The following is a 22,795-nucleotide window of genomic DNA, read 5'->3' on the forward strand; positions in this document are numbered from 1 at the left end:
TTTGAGCAAACAGGTGCTTTTGGAGTAAGAAGGGAAGAGGGATCCTGGGTGGAGTGATTAGGGAGACTAGCCATGGAATTTTGTGACCTGACTCAGTGGCGACACACCCAGATAAGACCAGGACATGCAGCAAGAATGAAGAGCCAGATGCTCCTCGTTGTCGTCCATTCCCTTTTGAAATCAAACTTGAGTGTTTCTGATGAAATGATGAATCTAATCTCGATACGTGTGCCTAAAAGATCGGGCGGGGGCTGTGTTAGTCATTCGAAAAGTTGCTTCCCCAGAGTGGTGACCACTAATTTGTTTGGTTTGCAGTGTCATCTCTAGCAGCATCCAGCTGTTGGTTCAAGATCTGGATGCTGCCTGCGATCCTGCCCTGACCGCCATGAGCAAGGTGAGGTTTTGGGAAGTGCTTCTTCTTAGACCTCCAAGAGTGACCTCAAGTGGTTGCTGTCAGCCCTGGCCTGTGGCTCCTGTGGGTTCTTCACTCCCTCAAGTGTCAGGGCCTCCAGGAGATGAGTTTATCTTGTGCCTTAGGTCAGTTGCTTGTCCTCTGAGAACAAGACAGGGAGCCGGTGTGTTCGTTAAGTCCGCAGGAGATATCTTTGTTTAGCGTCTGACACGTGCTAAAAACCTTGATGTGGTCTCACCAGAATGGGTGTTTTTGTCAGTGCTTACAGCGGTAACTTCTCACTCTTTCTGAGTTCCATTATCAGCACAATATTATTGGATCAGGTTGTGGACCTTGGTTTCCTGAAGTCGTGGTGGCTCATCAGTCAGCCCGGGGCCCTCTGAACCCTCCTGGAGCACACGCTGCCTCGTGTTACTGTTTGGCTTTTATGTGCCTGTATCTTTTCTTCCTCAAAGAATGTAAATTCCTGAATTGCGCGGACCATACAGGCTATGGAAGACTCTCTTGTTTATTGATTAATTAAGCTGGAAATGGGCAGTTATTTATTGATTTTTTTAATCCAAATAACATGAAGCTTTCCACTCTAGAATTTCTAGAGCAGGGGTGAGCACACTACAGCCTGTAGTCCAAGTCTTACCCATTGCCTGTTTTTGTAAATAAGGTTCTATTGGAACACAGCTATGCTCATTCATGTATATATATTATCTGTGGGTGCTTTTGTGTTAACAATGGCAGACACAATTAATGAGTAAGGAACTCATGAGACCATATGGCTCAAAAAGCCTAAAATATTTACTGTCTGACCCTTTACAGAAAAAGTTTGCCAATGCCTGTTCTCGAGTTAACAGACTCTGGTAGCATTCTTACAAACTCTGGAGAAAGAGCTTCTCTGGAGCCTACTGGCCAGTAGCAGAGTACTGTAGAAAAAACACCGGCTTTGGGGTCAGACGGACTGAACTCTCCTCATTCTTCCTTTGGGGGTGTTGAGCAAATAACTTAACCTCTCTGGGCCCAAGTTAACTCATCAGTATGTGAAATGCAGCTCTCTGCCTCCCAGTGTTGTGAGGACGAAGCATGAAGAGAGCAACTGGCCTGGTGCCAATCAGTGTTGGTGCTCTTTCCCTCTTGTCAGGAGGAGTGGCCATGTCACTAGGTTGTGTAAGCACACATTTGGTCTGAATTTGGTTTTGTAGTAGATTGTAAACATTTAACGAAAATAGGATGAAAACCAAAACTTAAGCCGCAGGGTTTTATAAAGCTAAGTGGGGAGTCCTGAATAGCTGATGTCACAGAGTTTCTATTCAAAAGGTTGATCCTTCCACCGATCGGATGTGGATGTGTATTTCCAGTATTCTCAGTGTTTATGGGTAGCATATGAGCAGGCAAATTGAGGCTACCCATTTTCTTAAAGGAACGCGGCTCTGAAGATTCATTCTTCGGGCTCTGATTATCCCTTTGCTGCTGGTGAACATTCACTGTGTCCTGCATGTGATCTGCTCTAGCTGCCATCTCTCCTGAACTGCCACACACTTTAGATCGGAATGCAGCTGGTAAACGAATTTTACATTTACCAAAGGAAGAGTGGACTTTTTTTCCCCCAGTAAAATAACAGTTGTAGGGGAGTTTAACACTCCAGGTGTTGCTTATATGAAATGTCAGTTCGTTAGCGGATTTCCCTCCCACTCCCCCCACCACCACCCATTTCTCCCCCAGACCCACACCAGCAAATATTAACAGAGACCATACCTCCAGAATCTTTTGTTTATATCATAGGAAAACCACAGACTAGGGAACGCAGCAGCTGGGAGACCATTACTCTTTGTCTGAGTTTTCTGGTATTCTGCTAAAATGAAATCCATGTGATGAAAATGACCAGATATAAACAAGCCAAGTGGTCACAGATTGATTCAACATACACTCTGTTATTTGTGTCTGCGTCCTGTTTTGTGTCGTTTCTTCTAGGATTTTTTAAAACTTCTGTTTTGCGGTAATGCTTATTTTTGTCTCTGGTTCCATCATTTTTGCTGCTAGTTGGGACAGTTCAATTCCGACTCTACCCAGCACAGTGCTGGGAGCTGCGAAGCCAGGAAAGACATGGACCTTACCCCAAGGTGCTTAGATTCCAGAAAGTGTGGGGTAAGAGATGTGTGAGATGAGAGGAATGCGCAAGTAACAGCAGTATAAGGTACGGGGAAATCAGTAACATAAGAAAAGTACAAAATATGCCCTCTTTCAAAGAGGAGAGAGTCCATCTCTCTCTCCGTATCAGGTGGGGAAGCGAAGAAAGCCATGAAGGATGGTGACGTTTTGAACGAATTTGTGATTAGGAGGGCATTCCAAACAGGGTGATGATATCAGCAGAGATTTATAGTTAGGAAAGCTCAGAACTTTGTCGAAATTGCCAGTCTCGTTACCCAGCTTCGCAGTTTCACAGAGCACTTGGTACTTGCGCTTACGTAGTCAAGATTGGAAACGGGAGATTGGCTGCCCTTGATGAGTTTATATTCTGGTGGGGAGAAACCTTTGAATAATTGATGCTGTAAATAAATGGATTTTATAAATAGTGAGAAAAATGAGTGTTGGGCTTGCCCACTTGGAGTAGAACTGTTAGGTGATTCTGAGTTGACGAAAGGAGGCTTTTCTGACAAAAATGGGTTGAGCCAAGCAATGTAGTTACGTCATTCTGGGAAGAAACCCTGTTCTCACCTGAAGGTACCGCATGACCTCCTTGGGCAGCACACAGGCCTTTCATTATCTGTCCCTCTGCGCCTGGTCAGTTCTGCCACTCCTGTGCATATGCCTATGTTCTAGCCCCTGAGCCACTTCTACTTCCCTGAATGCATTACCTTTTGGGGGGCCTCCATGCCTTTTCTCATTCTCTTCTTTCTGCCTAGAATTCTCTTCCCACTATTGTCTGCCCAGTGAGCACACCCTTTAAGATCTAGTTCAAATATCTGCCCCCTTTTTAAACATTAAGGTATAATTTATATACCACAAAATTCACCCTTTTAAAGTATATATAATAAAAATATATATTTAGTATGTTCTCAAGACCGTGTAACCACCACCACTAATTCCAGAACATCTTCATCACACCAAAAAAAGAAACCTCCTACTCATTAGCACGCACTTCTCATTTCCCTGACAATCACTAATCTTTCTGTTTCTATGGATTTGCCTATTCTGGACAGTTCACATAAATGGAATCATGCAATATGTGGTCATTTGTGACTGGCTTTCTTCACTTAACCTAATGTTTTCAATGTTTGCCCATGCAGTAGCATGTATCAGTACTTCCTCCCTTTTTCTGGCTGAATAATATTCTGTTGTGTGGATATAACACATTTTGCTTATCCATTCATCGGTTGAGGCACATTTAGGTTGTCCACTTTTTAACTATTATAGATAATGCTATGAATATTCATGTACGAGTTTTTGTGTGGATACGTTTTCAGTTCTCACATATATACCTAGGAGTGGAACTGCTGTATCATGTGGTAGCTCTGTGCTTAACATTTTGAGGAACTGCCAAACTGTTTTCCATGAGTACCTACACCATTTTACATTCCCACTAGCAATGTACAAGGGTTCTAATTTTTCCATATCTTCACCAGTACTTTTTTAAATTACAGGCATTCTACCTCATTGTGGTATTAGTTTGTATTTGTATTTCTTTGATGACTCAGACATTGAGCATCTTTTCATGTGCTTATTCGCCATCCGTGTATCTTTGAAGAAACGTCAGTTGAAATCCTTTGCCCATTTTTAAATTGGGTTGTCTTTTTGTTGAGTTGTAAAAGTTCTTTTCTAGTCTGAGTACTAGACCCTTATCAGATATATGATTTGCAAATATGTTCTCCCTTTCTGTGGGTTGTCTTTTCACTTTCTTGATTACGTCCTTTGAAACACTAAAGTTTTTAGTTTTGTTAAAGTCCAATTTTTATATTTTTTCTTTTGGTGCTTGTACTTTTGGTGTCATATCTAAGACACCATTGCCTAATACAGAATTATAAAGACTTACACCTGTATTTTCCTCTAAGCCTTTTATACTTTTAGCTTTTACATTTGGGCCTTCAGTCCATTTTGAGTTGAGTTAACTTTTGTATATGGTGTGAGGTAAGGATTCAACTTCGTTCCTTTGCACGTAGATATACAGCTATCCTGGTACCGTTTGTTGAAAAGACTATTCTTTAACCATTAGATGGTCTTGACACTCTTGTCAAAAATCAGTTGATAATAGATACACAGGTTTATTTTGGACTTTCAGTTATAGTCCCTTGATCTGTATGTCTGTCTTTATGCCAGTACCACACTGTTTTGATTATTGTAGCTTTGTGGCAAGCTTTAAAATCAGGAAGTTTGAATCTTCCCAAGTTTGTTCTTTTTCAAGATTGTTCTGGCTATTTTGATCTCTTACAGGGGTGCCTGAGTGGCTCGGTCGGTTAAGCCTCCAGCTCTTGATTTTGACTGAGGTCATGATCTCAGGGTTGTGAGATCGAGCCCCATGTTGGGCTCCATGATGGACATGGAGCCTGCTTAAGAGTCTCTCTCTCCGGGGCACCTGGGTGGCACAGTGGTTGGGCATCTGCCTTCGGCTCAGGGCGTGATCCCGGCATTATGGGATCGAGCCCCACATCAGGCTCCTCCACTGTGAGCCTGCTTCTTCCTCTCCCACTCCCCCTGCTTGTGTTCCCTCTCTCGCTGGCTGTCTCTGTCGAATAAATAAATGAAATCTTTAAAAAGAAAAAAAAAGAGTCTCTCTCTCCTTCTCCCTCTGTCCCTTCTACCCCCACCCCTAAAAATAATAATAATAAATTAATCTCTTGCAGTGTCACCACTTTTTTTGGTCTCACCCACAGAGTCTTTCTCCCTGAAGACACCACAGTACCTAGACTGCCTCTCTACTTTGTTATACAATTCTTTTTATTTCTGTCTTCCCTGTTAAGCTTTGAACAACTTGAGGGCTGTGTCTTACTCATTTTTGGATCTCCATGGCATACCTTAACAGTAGTATTCCCTGAATGACTTTGAAGGTAAAGAGGGTAGGAAGAAGAAAAAACTAAAGTTTGTAGACACCTGTTTGATCAAAGAATGGTGACAAAGTGAGATATAGATAACCCTACTGAACAGAGGGAGCTGGATGGAGCTGGTAGACATCCAGCATGTTTATAGGAAATGGCAGGATCATAGACTGAAATATTTAGGTGCATACAAGTGCTGTCGAAGATATGATGCTTCTTGATAGTACTCAATAACAGGGCTCCTTTTTTTTTTTTTAAGATTTTATTTATGTATTTGTCAGAGAGAGCGCACAAGCAGGGGGAGCGGCAGGCAGATGGAGAAGCAGGCTCCCGGCTGAGCAGGGAGCCTGATGCAGGGCTCAATCCCAGAACCCTCGGATCATGACCTGAGCTGAAGGCAGACACTTAACCAACTGAGCCACCCAGGCATCCCAATAACAGGGCTTCTTACTTGAACAGGTAACATCCTGGAGCTGATCGAAGGAAGGTCAGAAATAGGAAATGCCCACATCTAGCCATTAGCTCCCCAACTGTAGACAAGAGCCCTGCTGCTGGAAAAGGAGAGGAAAGCACAGAGTGGCACAGTTTGGTAGAAACTATACAGGAACAGCCTTAAACAGGCCAGGCCCATATGGAGGAAGTGAAATATGGTAAGAGTTTAACTTTCTGAAGCTCTAACTTAGAGATTACAGTTATGTTGTGGGTAAGTTATGTCAGAATTACCTTTCAGACCACTTTCTCTTCCCATATTGCATTATTTTCTTAGATGAGCTCTATGAGATGATAGTAAGTTATTCTTTATGGAGCACTTTACCAGGAATCAGCACCCCAATGCAGTATTTCATTCAGTTCTGACAATAAATTTATAAGGTACCTATATTATTTCCTTCTTCCTTTCCCGGATAAGGGAGCTGAAACTCAGAGAAGTCAAGTCACTTGTCCCAAATCTCTTAGCTAGCATGTGGGAGCGTCAGGCCGGATTCAAATTCAGGTCTGTCACCATGCAGGATTGTGCCACACCATACATACAGAGTAAGAGTCAGTCCGTTTGGCAAATGTGGAAACTGAAGCAAAATTAGCTTAAGTAATTTGCCTGCAAGTGGAAGGGCCCTAAGTTAGTGTGTGCCCGGTGTTTCTGGGTTTGTGACCCTGAGCTCCTCAGGCATTCCCAAGCACCCTTTTTGAGATTGGTCTTCAGCCTCTCTTGGTCTGACACCGTGACTTTCCTACAGGGGAGAAAAGGGGCTGAGAGCCAAGCCAAGTATTCCAGTCTGCTTTGCATATTTCTCCCTGAAAAGTAACGAACTGTCATCCTAGTGCATTTATTTTCTTTTTCATAATATGCCCAAAGCCATGTAGCCTTACAACAGTGAGGCCAGAAATAAAACCAGGTCTCCTGATTCTTGAAAAGGCAACTGCTTGGAATGCTTTAGTGGAAATAGGAAGAGTTCTGTCTTTTAAATGTAAATTCTATAAATCCTTAGCAATTAGCCATTGTAATTAGGCTTTTTAAGTAGGATTTTAAAAAAATTCTGTAGCTTCCTTAAAAAGAGACCATTAGTCCCATGGTACTCTCCTCACTATGTCCTTTTTTCCTAGGGCTACTCACATCACTAGGTTAAAAGAATCTAACTCTCTGTCCAAAATCAAACACACTTCGCTTTTTGCCCATTAATGGTAGTTTTAGGAGGGGAAAAAAAAACAGAAGAAACTGAACAAATTAAATTTCCTTGCAGTCTGGCATGTAATTTCTATTAGGTTTCAAGACTGTGAACATGTACTCATTTAGAAGCTGCGTTACTATCCCCCAAAGACGTTTTGAAATAGTTAGAACAGTCCTCAAATCTGTTCTCATTTTCCTCAGTCATTAAAATAGATCTATTTCAGGAGGCCCACAGAACTCCATGGTTAAGAACTCCTCAAGGGCACCTGGGTGGCTCAGTCAGTTAAGCATCTGCCTTGGGCTCAGGTCATGATCCCAGGATCCTGGGAACGAGCCCCATGTAGGCTCCCTGCTCTGTGGGGAGCCTGCTTCTCCCTCTCCCCCCTGCTTGTGCTTTTTCTCTCTCTCTCTCTCTCTCTTTCTCAAAGAAATAAAATCTTTAAAAAATAATAAAATCCTGAACTTTCCACTTACAGTCAAAGCAAATCTTTCTTTTTTTTATAAAAGAGATTTCTTTTTCATTATGACTAAAGTAAATCACCTTCATTATAAAAAATACAGATTTTTTAAAAGAAGAAAATTTAAATCACTCGTATTTTAATTAATAGATTTATTTCAGTCTTTTTATGCATATACTTTTAAAATATAAGTTCATACTTTATGTACTGTTTTATAACTTTTGTTCCCCATTTAGCAGGTTTTAATAGTTTTCTGTGTCATTTAATCCAGAGCTGTGGTAGTTCTAGTGATTGCATAGTGTTCCCCAATACAGAGTATTTATTGTTAAAATCGGAACAATAGTTAACATTAACCATGGAATCAGTACCTGACAGGCACTATGTTAAGAGCACTCCATCTTTCAGTAATTGTGTGGATTATAGATACCGTCATCCCAGTTTTATAGCAAGAAAACTGAGGTTTAGAGAGGTTAGGTAAAACTTAGCCAAGTCATGCACTTAGCAGGTTGGACAGACAGTATTAGAACTCTGAACCGGCAGACTCCACATTGCCTCATTTTAAGTATTCTAATGTACTCCTTCCCTTAAAATGTATGTAATCAACTCACTTTTAGTAATTATTTCCAATTATTCACATGTAAAAACAGTCTGGCAGGGCACCCGGGTGGCTCGGTCAGTTAAGCGCTGCCTTCAGCCCAGGTCATGATCCTGGTCCTGGGAACGAGCCCTATGTAGGCTCCCTGCTCAGTGGGAAGCCTGCTGCTCCCTCTCCTTCTGCCCCTCCCCCTGCTTGTACTCTCTTGCCCTCTCTCTCAAACAAAGTTAAAAACAACAACAACAACAACAGTCTGGCAACAGACAACCTCATGTGTGTATGTATGTGTGGGTGTGTATGTGTGTGTTTTCTAAACGTTCCTAATTATTAACATCAGATTAATTGCCTTAAAGAGAATTGCAGAGATCAAAAGATACGTAAAATGCTAAGCTTTTTGGTAGATATTTTCAAATTGCTTTTAAGAAAAAGTTGTACATGGGGCGCCTGGGTGGCTCAGTCGTTAAGCGTCTGCCTTTGGCTCAGGGCGTGATCCCGGCGGTCTGGGATCGAGCCCCACATCGGACTCCTCGACTGGGAGCCTGCTTCTTCCTCTCCCACTCCCCCTGCTTGTGTTCCCTCTCTTGCTGGCTGTGTCTCTCTCTGTCAAATAAATAAAGTCTGAAAGAAAGAGAGAGAGAGAGAGAAAAGAAAAGAAAAAAGAAAAGAAAAGAAAGAAAAAGTTGTACAGGGGCACCTGGGTGGCTCAGTCAGTTAAGCGTCCAACTCTTGGTTTCAGCTCAGGCCATGATCTCCCTCTTGGGAGAGGGAGCCCTGCAGGGAGCTCAGGGGAGAGTCTGCTTCCACTTTGCCCCCCTCCTTGCTCTCTCTAAAATAAATAAATCTTAAACAAAGAAAAGGTTGTACAAATTCACCTTACCCTTGGCCTAGTAGTAAGTAGAAAAAATGTATATTTATCTTCTTAAAACCTTTATTACTCCACTTTCTGTTCTGGAACTTGGGGAACCTTGGAGTTAGGCACCTGCATCTTCCTCTGCACTGCCATCACCACGACCTTGTCAGCTGCGTACGCACAGCCTCCCACGTAGATTCTGCTTGCTCCAGTGCCTTCAGCTAATTTCAAGCTCATTTAGGGTGGTAACACTTTTGGAAAGCAATGTGGTAAAGTGGAAAGAACATGGACTTTGGAGTTAGACATACCAATTTCTAGATCTCAGCCCTGCTAACTTATTAGTTACATGTCATTAGGCAGATCACTTCTTATCCTCAAGCCTGTCTTACCTATAAAGCAGGAATATTATTGCTTCCTTTACTATATTATTGTAGGCAGTAAGTGAAAATGTCGACCACGTGATCAAAAACTGTTCCTTCTCCCTTTTTATTTCCCACACAGTGCTTGGTCCAGTGCTGGGCATGCACGAGGTGCCTGTAAATATAGCAGATGCTTGTTGTATGAGTAAAAGTAGCCCAGACAGGCTTTAGAGTGCTTGTGTGTTGCCTGGGCAGAGGCTGTTGCTTGGGCCCAGTGGCCCAGCAGCCTAAACCGTAACAGCAGACTCCGATTGCCTGAAATATTCCTGGGAGCCACATGTCTCGGTCTGTATTCTGTATCTCTCTTGTTCCATGATCAAAATGAAGAGGTAGGAATTTGAATTTGAGGAAAATTAGTTTCTCAGGAGGCCTCTCTCCAAGCTTCATATAGCAACAGAGAAAAACAAGTTCCAACGTAAGCACGTTGTAGAGCTCTGCTCTCTGATTGGTGGATTGGTCAGACTTCCCTGCTACAGTGGACTCTCTCTAGGAAGTGATTATCTCCCCAGCCTTCCCTGTAAAGTGGTAAGGTCAGCCACAGCCCGGGTCCTCAGGTAGCAGAAACCATGGTTGCGCCCCTGGCCCCGCAGTCTCTCTGCGTAGTTAAGTGTGATCATTTCCTTGTGTGCTGTTTCTGTGAATCCTGTGTCTTAATCGCAGCTTCTTTTGCAATCTGTTTTTCTTGTTGTTTATATAGGGGCAGTCGTATGCAGCCCCACCTAGACAAAACGCACAAAAGGAAAAACTTCTAAGGAGGGGTAAATTTTAAATGCCAAATGCAAAGTTTACCTGGAAAAACTGGAAGTTTATTCCCACTGATGGCTTTTCATGATGTTTGTTCCCTCTAGTGCAAGCTACTTTTTGTTGCCTTTTTTGCAAGAGAACTTTGGTTGATCACGGTCTGTTTAATTAGCTTCTCCCTGAGAAACAAGGCGTACCTTGCATTAAGGCACAGTAAGTGCTTTTGTTCCTCTTTTTTTTTTTTTTTTTTTTTTAAACAAGCATCTAGGAAACAGCCTGGTGCTGTACTGCTCAGGCTTTAGACAGATCTGGGTTGTCTCCACTCTGTCATTTGCCAGCTGTGTAACTTTGGGCAAGGTACCTACCCTCGTTAAGCTTTTTTCCTTTCCTCATCTACAAGACTGCTGGGAGAACCCAGTGAGCTCACGTGGGAATAGTAAATGAGGTGATGTATGCAGAGTGCCGGGCAAAGGGACCTGCATATGGTGGGTCCTAATGTCCATGTCTTGGGCCGTTCAGGTTACAGCTCAAGCGTTAAGTCATCTGGGGTGGGTGATGGCAAGCATCAACCCATCTGAGGCAGTGACTGGACAGAGTCACTGCCAATTACGTTTTGCAGACTTTTTTTTTTAATAGTAAAACCAACATCAGCTTTCCTTGTTCTCCAGTACTTTAAATTGTTTTCTTCTGTCATTAAGCTGACTTAAATTTAAAATCACAAATCTACTTTACTTTTGCTAATACTTCTTTTAACTTAACCAGCGGAGTCATAACTGGCTAACGTATTAGAGCAAATCAGATCTTTTCACATATATTCCAGAGGCGGATGTGTACTGACCTGGCCAGTGGTGATCAAGCGGGAACTCGAAGTCCAACGTCCCACCCTCCGTCTTGCCTCAGAGTTGCTTTGTAGCCAGTGACAGGGCACATCACCACCTCCCTTTACCGTTGTCTTCTGTCAGATCATTATTTATTAAGTTTTTGAGATGTTGAAATATAAAATGCTGCCAACTTGGAAAACAGTAGTCATTACTGTAGAAGAACTTCATGGCAATTGGAGGAAGGGGGCATGAAGCTCCCTTCCCAGATTACCGTGTTTACCCAGAGCATTCTGCTCCGAGTGCTGCCTCGGAGCTGGGCAGAAGGCGAAGTACAGACATTAACAGCATCTGTCAGTTTGGGCCTCACCTATGAGCTCATTTAAGCTCATCACCTAGGATGCTCACTGTTTGGATGGGTCAACTCTCTAAAATCAGATGGGAAAGGAAGCCTTTTGAATAAGATAAAAAGACAATGAGGAAAACATTACACATAACCAAGCATTAGAATATAAAGTCAGTTCACATAGAACTTTCCACTGTTACTCCGTTGTTCGTTTCTGATTCTCCCCAGTAAAAAACTTAAGAGAGCTTTTTCTATCTGGCACTTTGTTGCGGAACCTTGCATAAGACTTAAGGTCTCTGGGCCTTGGTTTTCTTATCTCTAAAATGAAGATGGAAGGGCCTTCCTGCTTTTTTATATGCTTACACATACCTAAAGCTTTTAAAATATAAATATCTGCTGATTTGACGAAACATTAGGGCAAAACATAGAGTCACTCAGGCTTTCCAGGCGCTGGGGAGTCATCCATGCACAATATGATTCTTTTGAACAAGTTCCTTCAGTATTGAATTTTTCCTTTCCCCAAGAGCTCCATAAAAATATGGTGGTTTCTTGCCAGAGACATCAAGTCCTCAGAACTACTGCCCTCCTTCTATTATATGGTTTGTGTTTGGCTTCGGATCCTTTTAACAGACAGCCCAGCTCCACTCTGAGAGGCTGAGGCAGCAGAGCTCCTCCGGCACATTCCCGCTCTTCTCAGGATTAAAGTGCCCATTTGCTGCCAGCTTCGGGGCAGTCTGGGAGCCGACACTGCCTCTCTTCTCCTGTGTGTATCCAGGGAGGGAAAGGCACGGCGGCATTGCTTCTTTCCCTGTTTTACTCCAGACATTTTCCAGAGCATTTCTCCCAATGCTCAGATGGTCAGAGCTTGAGCCAAGCAGGGCTCTCATTTGTGTTCATGGCCTGGTCAGGGACCACTCAGGTCCTCTCAGCGGTGCTGGTCTGCCCCGCGCCTGCCATCCATGCCGTCCCTGCCCCTCTTTCCTGCCCTCTACCTCGTGCCTCTGTCTTACCCTCTGATCTGCCCCCTCGTAATCGCCAGGGTTCTTCTTTTCTTTCCCTTGATGGAAACCCCAACAGAATCTCAAAGGTTTTAGGAGTAAGGTTTGAATGTTTTATTATGGAAAATTTCAGTGGTGTGCAAAAGTAGAGAAAACAATATGACAAACCTCATGGACCTGTCACCCAAATTCACTAATCTTCTTTCATCTACTCCTCCTAACTCTAGATTATTTCGAAGTAAGTCTCACACGTCCCATCATTTCCAGTTCCCTTTTTTCAAAATCCTCCCCTCTTCGCAGTTTACTTGAGAGGAAGACCTAAGTCACCCTCATCGAGGTTTCGTTTCACTTAGCCCCAGCCACCTCCAATCTCCCAAGCTACCGGCGTGCTCACAAGTGGCTGCCCCTGCCCTGTCCTCACACAGCCTCCTTCTGCTGGAACAGCTGCAGGACAGTCCAGTTCACCTGCTTGGTGAAGGTTCCTTGTCAAGATGGCCACTTAGATGGGAAGGGAAGGCTATTTCAAACATGAGGGGGCAGGTTAGGAAAAGATACCTAAGTCACACCTCACTGGCCAAGATAAGGTGGGCTTACTTGTATTTATCCACAGTCAGCCACGACAGACTAGGTAAGACACACTGCCCAAGATAAAATGGCAGCTGTGAGAGCAAGCTCTAGCCTCATTGCCACTCCGCCTGCCCCTTCCCCGGGAACGGGTCAGACTCCTCCTGTGAGGGATCTAAAGGCTTCTCTTCCCCTGTCTCCATTTTCAGATGCAGTGGCAGAATGTGGAGCACGTTGGTGACCAGAGCCCTTACGTCACCTCTGTCATTCTTCACATTAAGCAGAATGTCCCTATCATCCGTGACAACCTGGCTTCCACGCGGAAATACTTCACTCAGTTCTGCATTAAATTTGCAAAGTAAGTCCTGGAACATTCTTCTTCTTCTTCTTCTTCTTCTTTTTTTTTTTTNNNNCCCCCCCCCCCCCCCCCCCCCCCCCCCCGCCCCAGGCACCGCTGGAACATTCTCATCACTGGGTTATTTTGAATGCCATACTTACCACCAGCATGCTGACAATCCAGGTGTCCCACCATCCAGCTAGGGCTTATTCTGGTCCCTGTAGGCGAACAAATTTTTTGCTACCCCAAAGAAGCATACTAAAACTAAATCCACTACTTAAAGTCACAGACAACAGTAACAGCATGAAAACATCAACCACATGAAGACAAACTCAGAAATGAGTTGGAGAAACCATTACTTTGAATTATGTGGACATAATAGTGCCCCTGCCTCCCCACAGGTTTGGATAATTGAAATTATTTTTTAGTGATCTCATGTATATATTTTGTCTCTCCAACTAGATTATACTCTTTTTTAGAGTAGGAACCCTCAGTTCTATTTCTTTTAAGCCTTCTCTTCCTCCTTCTCCATAGTACTTATTACTGGGGCTGCCAGAATTTATCTGCTTCTCGACATCCTTTAGTCCAGGGAAGGTACTAGAAGCTGGGCAGAGCAAGTCCAGGGGTTCCATTGCCAAAGGAGATGAAGTGAACGCTTGTGCTGCGTGTCTTCCTGCTACGTCCTCGTGTGTGGCCATTTCTGGCTTGACGTTTGGAAGTAAGGAAATAAATGGTTTGGTCCTTTGCCCGTCAGCATCTGGCTGTAGCACCGTTTCCCCCGAGGCCAGGCAATGTAGAGGGTCAGTGCCTCCTCTGACCAACGAGCAAACAAGCGTTTTGGCACACGTCTCAATGAAGGGCTTCGGGAAGGTCAGCCTATTCCAAGCTACTGTATTTAGGTTGTCCTCATCCAAGTCCCAAGGGGGGATTTAGGGCTCCAAGTTTCTGTCTTCCCCAAATCTCTCCCGGTTTATATTCAATTAAGGCTCGCTCTCTCCATCACAAATAAATCCCTAAGGAACAACAATTATGGAGGGGCTTGTGGCATTAGCTTCAGTTTCCAGTTTGTCAAGAAAGGATTGAGTGGGCTCTCCAGGGAGGCATTAATGTTTGCATTATGGCAGATGAACCGGAGTTGACGTTCCCTTCGCTCTCTGAGTGCTCGTCAGTGTGTGTTAAAGGCTTTGCTGATAAATCACATTATGACACTCCCATACCCTTGGTAGAAACGACGTCTCTAAAATTTTACTGTGGCCAAAAATCTCCAGTGTGGCTGCACAGGGGTCTAACTGAGCTAATGGTAGAATGAGTAATGGGCCGATTTGCTTAGCTGGTCCCGGCATCACCCTCACGTTCTCTCAGAGCCCTTTAATTTTATTACTAAGCTCATATTGGGTGAGCTAGGAATAGGACGCCCATCGCTATCTCTGGAAAAGTTTAACCTCTGATAGAAAAAGTAGTGTTCTGATTTAATCCATAGTACCCTCTCCTCCTTGTAAAATCGCAGCCGAGAGTAGGAGCCTCAGAGGTAGCACTGTGGGAAGACCCTTCCCCAGCAAGAGCAAGAGCTGCCGCCACCCCACACGGATGGGATTCCCCATCACATTGCCGGGACTTCTCCCGTCGCCCTCCCCGTGACATGTTTCTGGTCCCTGTATTTTCCTCACCCCACTCTTGTAGACTAGCACACAGAGCCAATTCCAGGGTACAACCGAAGTCTACTCTAGAGAGAAGTACCTTAGGTTATAAATTGCATGTACCATTGCGATTAGTCATGAATTCAATCTCACATTACTTGTTTGGCCTGGCTGTAGTTTCGAGCCCTGAAGAATCCCTTCTACATTACATGGTCGCCGTTCTCTCTCCTGATCAGCAAACCTGCCCCTAGACCTGATCGCTGGAGTTTATGTTGCTTTCTCTTTAACTTCTTTTCTTATCTCATCAATGCAAAGCCATAGATGTTTCCTTTTGCCTCCATTTGGTCTCTGAAGCAATAGTCTTTCCTGTTTAGACATCAAGATCACCCCTCGATTAAAACTACTATTTGAGGGGCGCTCAGTCTGTTGACTGTTGAGCGTCCAACTCTTAGTTGTGGCTCAGGTCGTGATATCACAGTTGTGTGATCAAGCCACTTCCTCTGCCCCTCCCTCTTCTCAAAAAAATAAGTAAATCTTAACAAATAAAAAAAACGACTATTTGAACCATAAGCAGCTTCCTTCATCCACTAAGCTGATTCTCTTCCACTCAATAATGGGGATGATCAGACAAATCTCTTACTAGTGGTTTAGAGGATAAAATGAGAAGTCATGTGTAAACTTCCGGTAAAGTGCTGCTACCAAGCTGACATTCAAAAAGTGGTAGCTGCTACCATTTTAATTTGTTATTATTTATTATTTATTCAGCATGCAGCCATTTGAGCACCTGCTATGTCCCAGACATAGAATTAAGTGCTTTGGCTGAGTAGACACGTTCCGTTTTCATTCGCCTTACAGTCAGGTGGAGGGAAATAAACATGTGAGCAAATCAGTATAGTAAAGAGGGTTACATGCTAAGCTAGAGGTCTGTGGACTCTATGGGGAGTATGCTGAGGAAAGGCTTCACAAGGAGAGAGGTCCTTGAGCAGGGTGCAAGAGGTGTGTGTGTACTGACCCACAAGGCCACAGGGAAGGGTATTTTGGGCACAGGGAGCAGTGTAAGCAAAGGCACAGAGGCATTAAGTAGCCTGCAGAATCAAGCATAGGGTGCCACAGCACAGCATGATCAGGCGAGGGACGGAGAATCAGGACAATCAAGCAAGGCCTTGTCTGTAGCCATTGTAAGGATTTCAGTCAGGGAAGGGTGTTGAGCATGTTTGCCTCTGCAACAAATCCCTCTGGCAGCTGATGGTTAGCAAAGACGAAGCCGAAGGCGGCAAGACCAGGTAGGAAAGAACTGAAAGAGCTCAAGTGAGAAGGGTAAGGGCAGCAGCGGTGGGCATGGTCAGGAGGGCGGGGAAGGGAGTGCAGGGCAAGGACCGGGAACTGATTGGATATTGGGGTAGAAGGCCAAGGGAGCAGTCTCGGGAAACTCCTGGTTTCTGGTGTGGATGACTGGGTAGATGAGCTCGGGTCCGCTTAGCCTGGGTTCCAGGGTGGAGCTGAGTCCTGGATATGCTGGAATTGAGGTACCAGTGCCGTTCCAGTGAGGTGGCCGGTACTTTATCCGGTGTTCGAGCAGGCACAAATGTATAGAGAGATCGGAGAGGGGGAGTCATGGCCCCAGGAGCAGCTTTTGCAGAGTGGGAGAGGAGGGAGCTGGCCAGCTTTTATCTTGACTTCCACATCCTGTATTATTTTCGCTCTTTCCTTGGTCATGGGCCCTGTGTTCTCCTGGTCAGTCCACCCTGGATCTGGCCTTGGTTGTAGGCATTTCTCGTCCCACACCTTCCATTCTGCACCTGTACAACAGCTTTCCCTGCTCAGGCTCTGCAGTTTTTTCTAAAAAGCCCTCCTGACTTATTAAAATTCCTTCTCCCTTTCCCCAAACCAGCTTGCCCTCCAATCCCCAGTAAATTTTTCAGAGATCATGTATTTTTTTTCCTTTGTTCTGACAGTGACTCCCTTAGCAGTTATTTTCTGTCTTTGCATTTAACATCCTGTAACTATCTATCATGTCTGTTTTCAGCTGCTAGTAATAGTAGCCATGACTTAAACTCACTTAAACATGAGGTGAACTTTGTATTTCGTATAACCAGACGGTCAGAGGTAGGACACATCTAAAGATGGTTGTTGATTCAGTGGTTCAGCAATGTCACTAGGGACCCAAGTTCCTCCTCTACCCTGCCCTCCTTGGGGCTGGCTTCATCCTTAGAATGGTGGTAAAATGGCTCTAGGTGTTCTATCCAAACATAAGAATACCTGAAGAAGGAGAGAAAGTCTTCCCCCGCCATGCAGTGAAGTCCCTTCCTCGGGTCTGATTGGCCGGCTTAGATCGTGTCCCCACCTCAGGACCAGCCACAGCCAACAAGGGAATGCCGTGCTCCGACTGGCTGAGGCTAATTAGAATTCACCGGTAGGTTTAGGAGGGATCAGCTTTTCCCCAGCATCTGAAGACCACATATACCTAAATAAAACCAGGGTTTGGGCTGGAGAGAAACAGAAGGCAGTGGATGCTAGGAGGCCAAAGCAGCGCCTACTTTGAGTTCTCAGTTTTCTTGTAAAAGGAAGTGTAGGGCCTTAAAAAACAGTTTCTGCAGTTCTTTACCAAAGAGAGAATAAGCCGGGGGCGCCCTGGGTGGCTGTCTGTTAAGCATCTATCTGACTTTTTTTTTTAAAGATTTTATTTATTTATTTGACACAGAGAGAGAGAGACAGCCAGTGAGAGAGGGAACACAGGGAGAGTGGGAGAGGAAGAAACAGGCTCCCAGCAGAGGAGCCCGATGTGGGGCTCGATTCCAGAACACCGGGATCACGCCCTGAGCCGAAGGCAAATACTTAACGACTGAGCCACCCAGGCGCCCCTATCTGACTCTTGATTTCGGCTCGGGACATGATCTCAAGGTTATGAGATCGAGCCCCACGGTGCGAAGTCTGCTTGTCCCTCTCCCTCTTCTCACCCCCTCTCGCACATGCTCTCTCTCTCTCTCTCTCGAAAATAAGTAAAATCTTAAAAAAGAGAGAGAATAAGCCTAATTTGTCCCTCTTTTTTTTTTTTATTCACAGCTCCTTCATCCCCAAGTTCATCACCCACCTCTTCAAGTGCAAGCCAATTAGCATGGTGGGAGCAGAACAGGTGAGATGAATCTACCAATTCAGAGCCTTTTTCTTATGGGTTTTGTCATAGGTCAAACACAAATCTCTCTAGTAAGGATTTACTCTGGAGAAATAAAATTGCTGATTTCCCCTGTTTGGGGAGCTTAATTCATCCACTTATTTAAGCCATTTTTGTTGAGCGCCTACTACCTACCCAGGCATTATGCAGGGCGCAGGTGTCCCGCGGGGAACAAGACAGAAAAGTTCTGTCCTTCGTGGTACTCACATCCTAGTCAGAAGACAGATAAGATATGAGTTAACAAATAAATGAGAAGATAATTTTACCGTAAGTATGCTAAAGGGTATAAAAGTAGGTTCTGTAGGGGCGCCTGGGTAACGCAGTCGTTGGGCGTCTGCCTTCGGCTCGGGGCATGATCCTGGCATTGTGGGATCGAGTCCCACATCGGGCTCCTCCGCTGGAGGCCTGCTTCTTCCTCTCCCACTCCCCCTGCTTGTGTTCCCTCTCTCGCTGGCTGTCTCTGTCAAATAAATAAATAAAATCTTAAAAAAAAAAAAAGTAGGTTCTGTGGAAGAATATCTTAGGGGCATGAGGGAGTAATGGCTTTTGATTGGACGCTCTGAGAAGGCTCCTCCGAGAGCTGGTGCTTGAGAAGAGTGAGGAGTAACGGGTCCAGGCAGAGGGAGCAGCAAAGGCTCTGATTATTTTGGATCCTGTAGTAGCTGGGCAGAGACCACTTGAGAGTAGAAAGCAAAGAAAGGCTTATCTTTTCGGTACTGAGACGCTATTCACCTCCCCCAAGAAGCCTTCCGTGATTAACCCCGCTCTGTTCACTTGAATTCTGTGCTTCAAGACATCTCCACACCCGTTGTATCACCTCAGCCCTGATGAGTTACCTGCTGCAGCGGAGTCACCTCTTTTCAGCCCCCACCTATCCAGACGGTCTGAAATTTGAGCAGCTTGAATTTGGAGAACAGTTTACCTTAGAAACAAAAACAGTAATATTCAGCCCCTAATTCTTGACAAACACCTATTCAGATACAAGCTATGCACGTACTGATTGTAAATGATTCTCACATGTTCATTAAAATAAATCCTCTCCAGACCTCTGTGTAGCAACATTTAACCTGTTTGGGTTACTTTTTGTATTTAAAAGAACTCCCAACAACATTTTTAAGCAAGACTGTATAATTCAAGACAATTCTGTAAATCCTGCTCTTCCATCAGATTAGTCGGCTTGGTAGAGGCTCAGCTGTTTCCCGGCTCCGTGACTTGCCCTCACCCTGGGCCCTCAGCGTTGCTGACCCGAGTCATGTCTCAGGAAGACGGCAAGTTGGCATGTGCCCCAGTGCCTCATGGATCTCTCATGAAGCATCAAAGCCAGAGATGTAATAGCTGTGAACATCAGAAATCTCTTGAATTTGATACGTGCACTCTGTTTTTATTCTCTTTTTGTGAGGCCATCGCCTCCCTAGCTTATGAAGAAGCAGTGTGGTGTGAGCACGAAGGTCCTGGGGTCCCGAATCATGTAGGTGTGCAGCTGAACCCTGTCTCTGCAACATAGCAACTGCTTGTCCTTCGACAAAGCTGCCAGCACATTAGTTTCCTCATCTAGAAAATGGGGATGATCGTGGTACCGCCTTACAGGGCACTTGTGAGGACTGAACAGGGCGGTGCGCATCAAGTGCCTCATGCAATGTCTGGCTCATGGAAGCCCTCCACAAATGCCCGCTCTTCCTGATCTTGGCTTTCTCAAACCAAGAACATGACTTTGTTTCTGCTTTCAGTACCCGCCTCGCCTGGTAATGACATCTCATTGCTACTTGCTGCAGGCTATCTGGCTGACCAGCTTTAAAAGCGGGAGTCAGAAGTGTTGTCTCAGAAAGCTTCCTGGGAGGTTGCATGGATCCAGACAGCCACTGACTGCATAGTTTCAGTGTTTTGAAATTCTTGACTCTTGGATGTCATAAGCATCGAACTAATTCTCTCCGTTGAAGACAGCAGAAGATTGCCCCAGCATGTCTCCAGTTTCATTAGTACCCGTTCACTGGGAATTCATTCTGTCCACCTCACTATTGTGTCTCATCAGAGAGGATGTGGAGTAATGATCTGTATGTATTCAAGAGAAGCTTTAAAGTTAGGAGTTACTAACATTCTGTCTCTAGACTTGATGAAGCCCCTGGAACATGAAGTTGGCTCACTGGGAGCATGTTCATGAGTTTGCAGCTTTGCCTGGGCCATGCTAGCTGATTTAGTGTCTAACAACTATGATATTTTCATATTGTCACATAAATCCAATATCATATCTATGTTCCTCAGATTTTCTCTTCTTCAAAAGAATGTTAAAATAATCAGCTTGGAGTCAAAGCCTGTATCCTCAGAAAAATAGCAGTATTAACTTCTGCTTTGAGATGTGGATGAGAAAACCATCTGTGAAGCTGGGATTTTACTTTTGTTCACAAGGCAAATGGGAGTGGGTGGTGAAGGAGCCCAGCCTGGAAGAGGACACAGGTGGGAACTGAAGGGCACAGTGACCCTGATGGATTCCCACATGAAGTTCAGGTGTGGCCAGGTCCACGCCTGCCCCGAGTATCTGAGCTGAGAGACACAAGCAGTCCTGTAGCGGGCGGCGGGTTCCTGGGGCAGCAGGAGCACAGGAATCAGGTACCTAACAAAGACTGCGGCCGATCCTGACTCAGGCTTTGTGGCAGCTCTAGTCCGAACTTTAACAAAAGCTGTAGGATTGAAAGCTAAGCTTTAGCCTAATCGCAGCTGCCTCTGCTTTGCCGCAAAGGCACTAGATCCTAAATTTAGATTATCTTCAATACTTGTGCCGAAAATAGGAAGACATTTTCCCGCTCTTTATTCTCTTCCTGATTACTACATAAAGTGAATTATCGATCTGTGCACGCCAGAGTCCTCTTGAGCAATGGCAAGGGCGCATGGAACCGAACCGTACGATATTTGTAATGCTTCTTCCTAGATAGTGATCTTTCAGGGAATCTTATGGGATTTGCAGGGTCATTAATTAGTCTTACGGCGATGGCATCTGTGACTGAGCACACAGGAGAAGTAGAATCCATTTGTACAAACTTACCATAGAGGAAGCAGCACAATGTGGTGTGAGAAAAAGGACCCCAAGACCTGAGGTCCAGTCCTTACTCTGCTGTTAATGGCCCCTGTGATCATGAGCCATGGCTTCCCTGCTCTAGGCTGTTTCCTCATGTTTATTTTTTTTTTTAAGATTTTGTTTATTTAGGGGCGCCTGGGTGGCACAGCAGTTAAGCGTCTGCCTTCGGCTCAGGGCCTGATCCCGGCGTTCTGGGATCGAGCCCCACATCGGGCTCCTCTGCTGGGAGCCTGCTTCTTCCTCTCCCACTCCCCCTGCTTGTGTTCCCCCTCTCTCTGTCGAATAAATAAATAAAAATTTTTTTAAAAGATTTTATTTATTTATTCGACAGAGATAGAGACAGCCAGCGAGAAAGGGAACACAAGCAGGGGGAGTGGGAGAGGAAGAAGCAGGCTCCCAGCGGAGGAGCCCGATGTGGGGCTCGATCCCACAACGCCGGGATCACGCCCTGAGCCGAAGGCAGACGCTCAACGACTGAGCCACCCAGGCGCCCCATCCTCATGTTTAAATAAGAGCACTGAATCAGACTCTCACATGCCCATTCTAGATCAGTCATATTATGTATGGAGTTTGAAATATTTTGAGCCTGTGAAGTTATTTTCTTTTCCTTTATATTATCTTCATATACATATTGACCTCGTTTTTATTGTGGTAAAACATACATAACATAAAGTTGACCATTTTAACCATTTTTAAATGAATAGTAGTGTTAAATACTACTGTTGTGCAACCATCTACCTCCAGACCTTGTCATCTGCTTAAACTGAAAGTCCATCCCCATTAAACAGTAACTTTCCATTCCCTCCTAGCAGCCACCATCCTTCCTGTTCCTGTGAATACGACTGCTCTGCGTACCTCATATGAGTAGAATTATACAACATCTGTCCTTTTGTGTCTGGCTTGTTTCCCTTAGCGTGTCTTCAGGGTTTATCCATGTTTGAAAATTTCCTTCCTTCTTAAGGCTGAATAATATTCCATCATATATACGTGTGTGTGTGTACACTACATCTTGACCATATTGACTTTTTAAGAATTCACATAATTCAAAACCATCTGGAAAAAATACTTAGAGCAAATTTAGATTTTTTTTTTTTTTTAAAGCCCAAACACCAAGGAAAAGGAAAAAGAGAATCAGGTAGTACACGCATAATGGCAGTTGGAAAAATGAGGAAATAGGATGGTTCTTCTTGGGCATAGTTCTCAGTAAAACCTAAGTGTGGCAGCGTGTTTCTACGCACTCCTTTAAATAAAAGCAAGTGGATCGGTAACAGCGCGATACCCATGAGCGACAGATTTAAAAGCACCACCACCACCTCAGCAAAGTAGGACTAGCAGTAAGGTGGTTGAATCTGATAAAGATTTTATACAGAAGCTTAGGAGAGTGTGTGCATTACAAGGCAAAAGGATTTATCCATTCGTCAGAATTAATTCAGAATCGTACATTTCAATATATGTACATTTTACTTCAGAAAAATTAAGTGAGGGCTACAGAGCACTGACAGCAGGGTTTCTCCCCTCTGCACTGTCGACATTTCGGGCCAGGGAACCTTTCGCTCTGGGGCTGTCCCATGCATTGTAGAATGTTCAGCAGTGCCCCTCACCACTACCCACTAGCTGCCAGCAACACCCTCCCGATTTTGACAAAGGAAAATGTCTCCAGACATTGCCAAACATCCGAGCACGAGTGAGGGTGT

General features: G+C 44.5%; 1 protein-coding gene across 5 annotated transcripts in view; it reads left to right on the forward strand.

The window, feature by feature from the left end:
- The window catches only part of VPS53 (VPS53 subunit of GARP complex), a 142,610-nt gene that overhangs the window by 96,955 nt on the left and 22,860 nt on the right, over positions 1-22,795 (forward strand). For 3 of the 5 annotated variants that reach the window (XM_040641111.1, XM_008695297.2, XM_008695300.2), the window contains exons 17-19: positions 316-394; positions 13,095-13,243; positions 17,923-17,992. In XM_040641111.1, coding sequence (XP_040497045.1) covers positions 316-394; positions 13,095-13,243; positions 17,923-17,992 — 298 coding nt within the window. The other 2 variants (XM_008695298.2, XM_008695299.2) reach the window with 2 other exon arrangements.

This window comes from Ursus maritimus, unplaced genomic scaffold (assembly GCF_017311325.1).
Source record: "Ursus maritimus isolate PB19 unplaced genomic scaffold, ASM1731132v1 scaffold_24, whole genome shotgun sequence".
Lineage (NCBI taxonomy): Eukaryota > Metazoa > Chordata > Mammalia > Carnivora > Ursidae > Ursus > Ursus maritimus.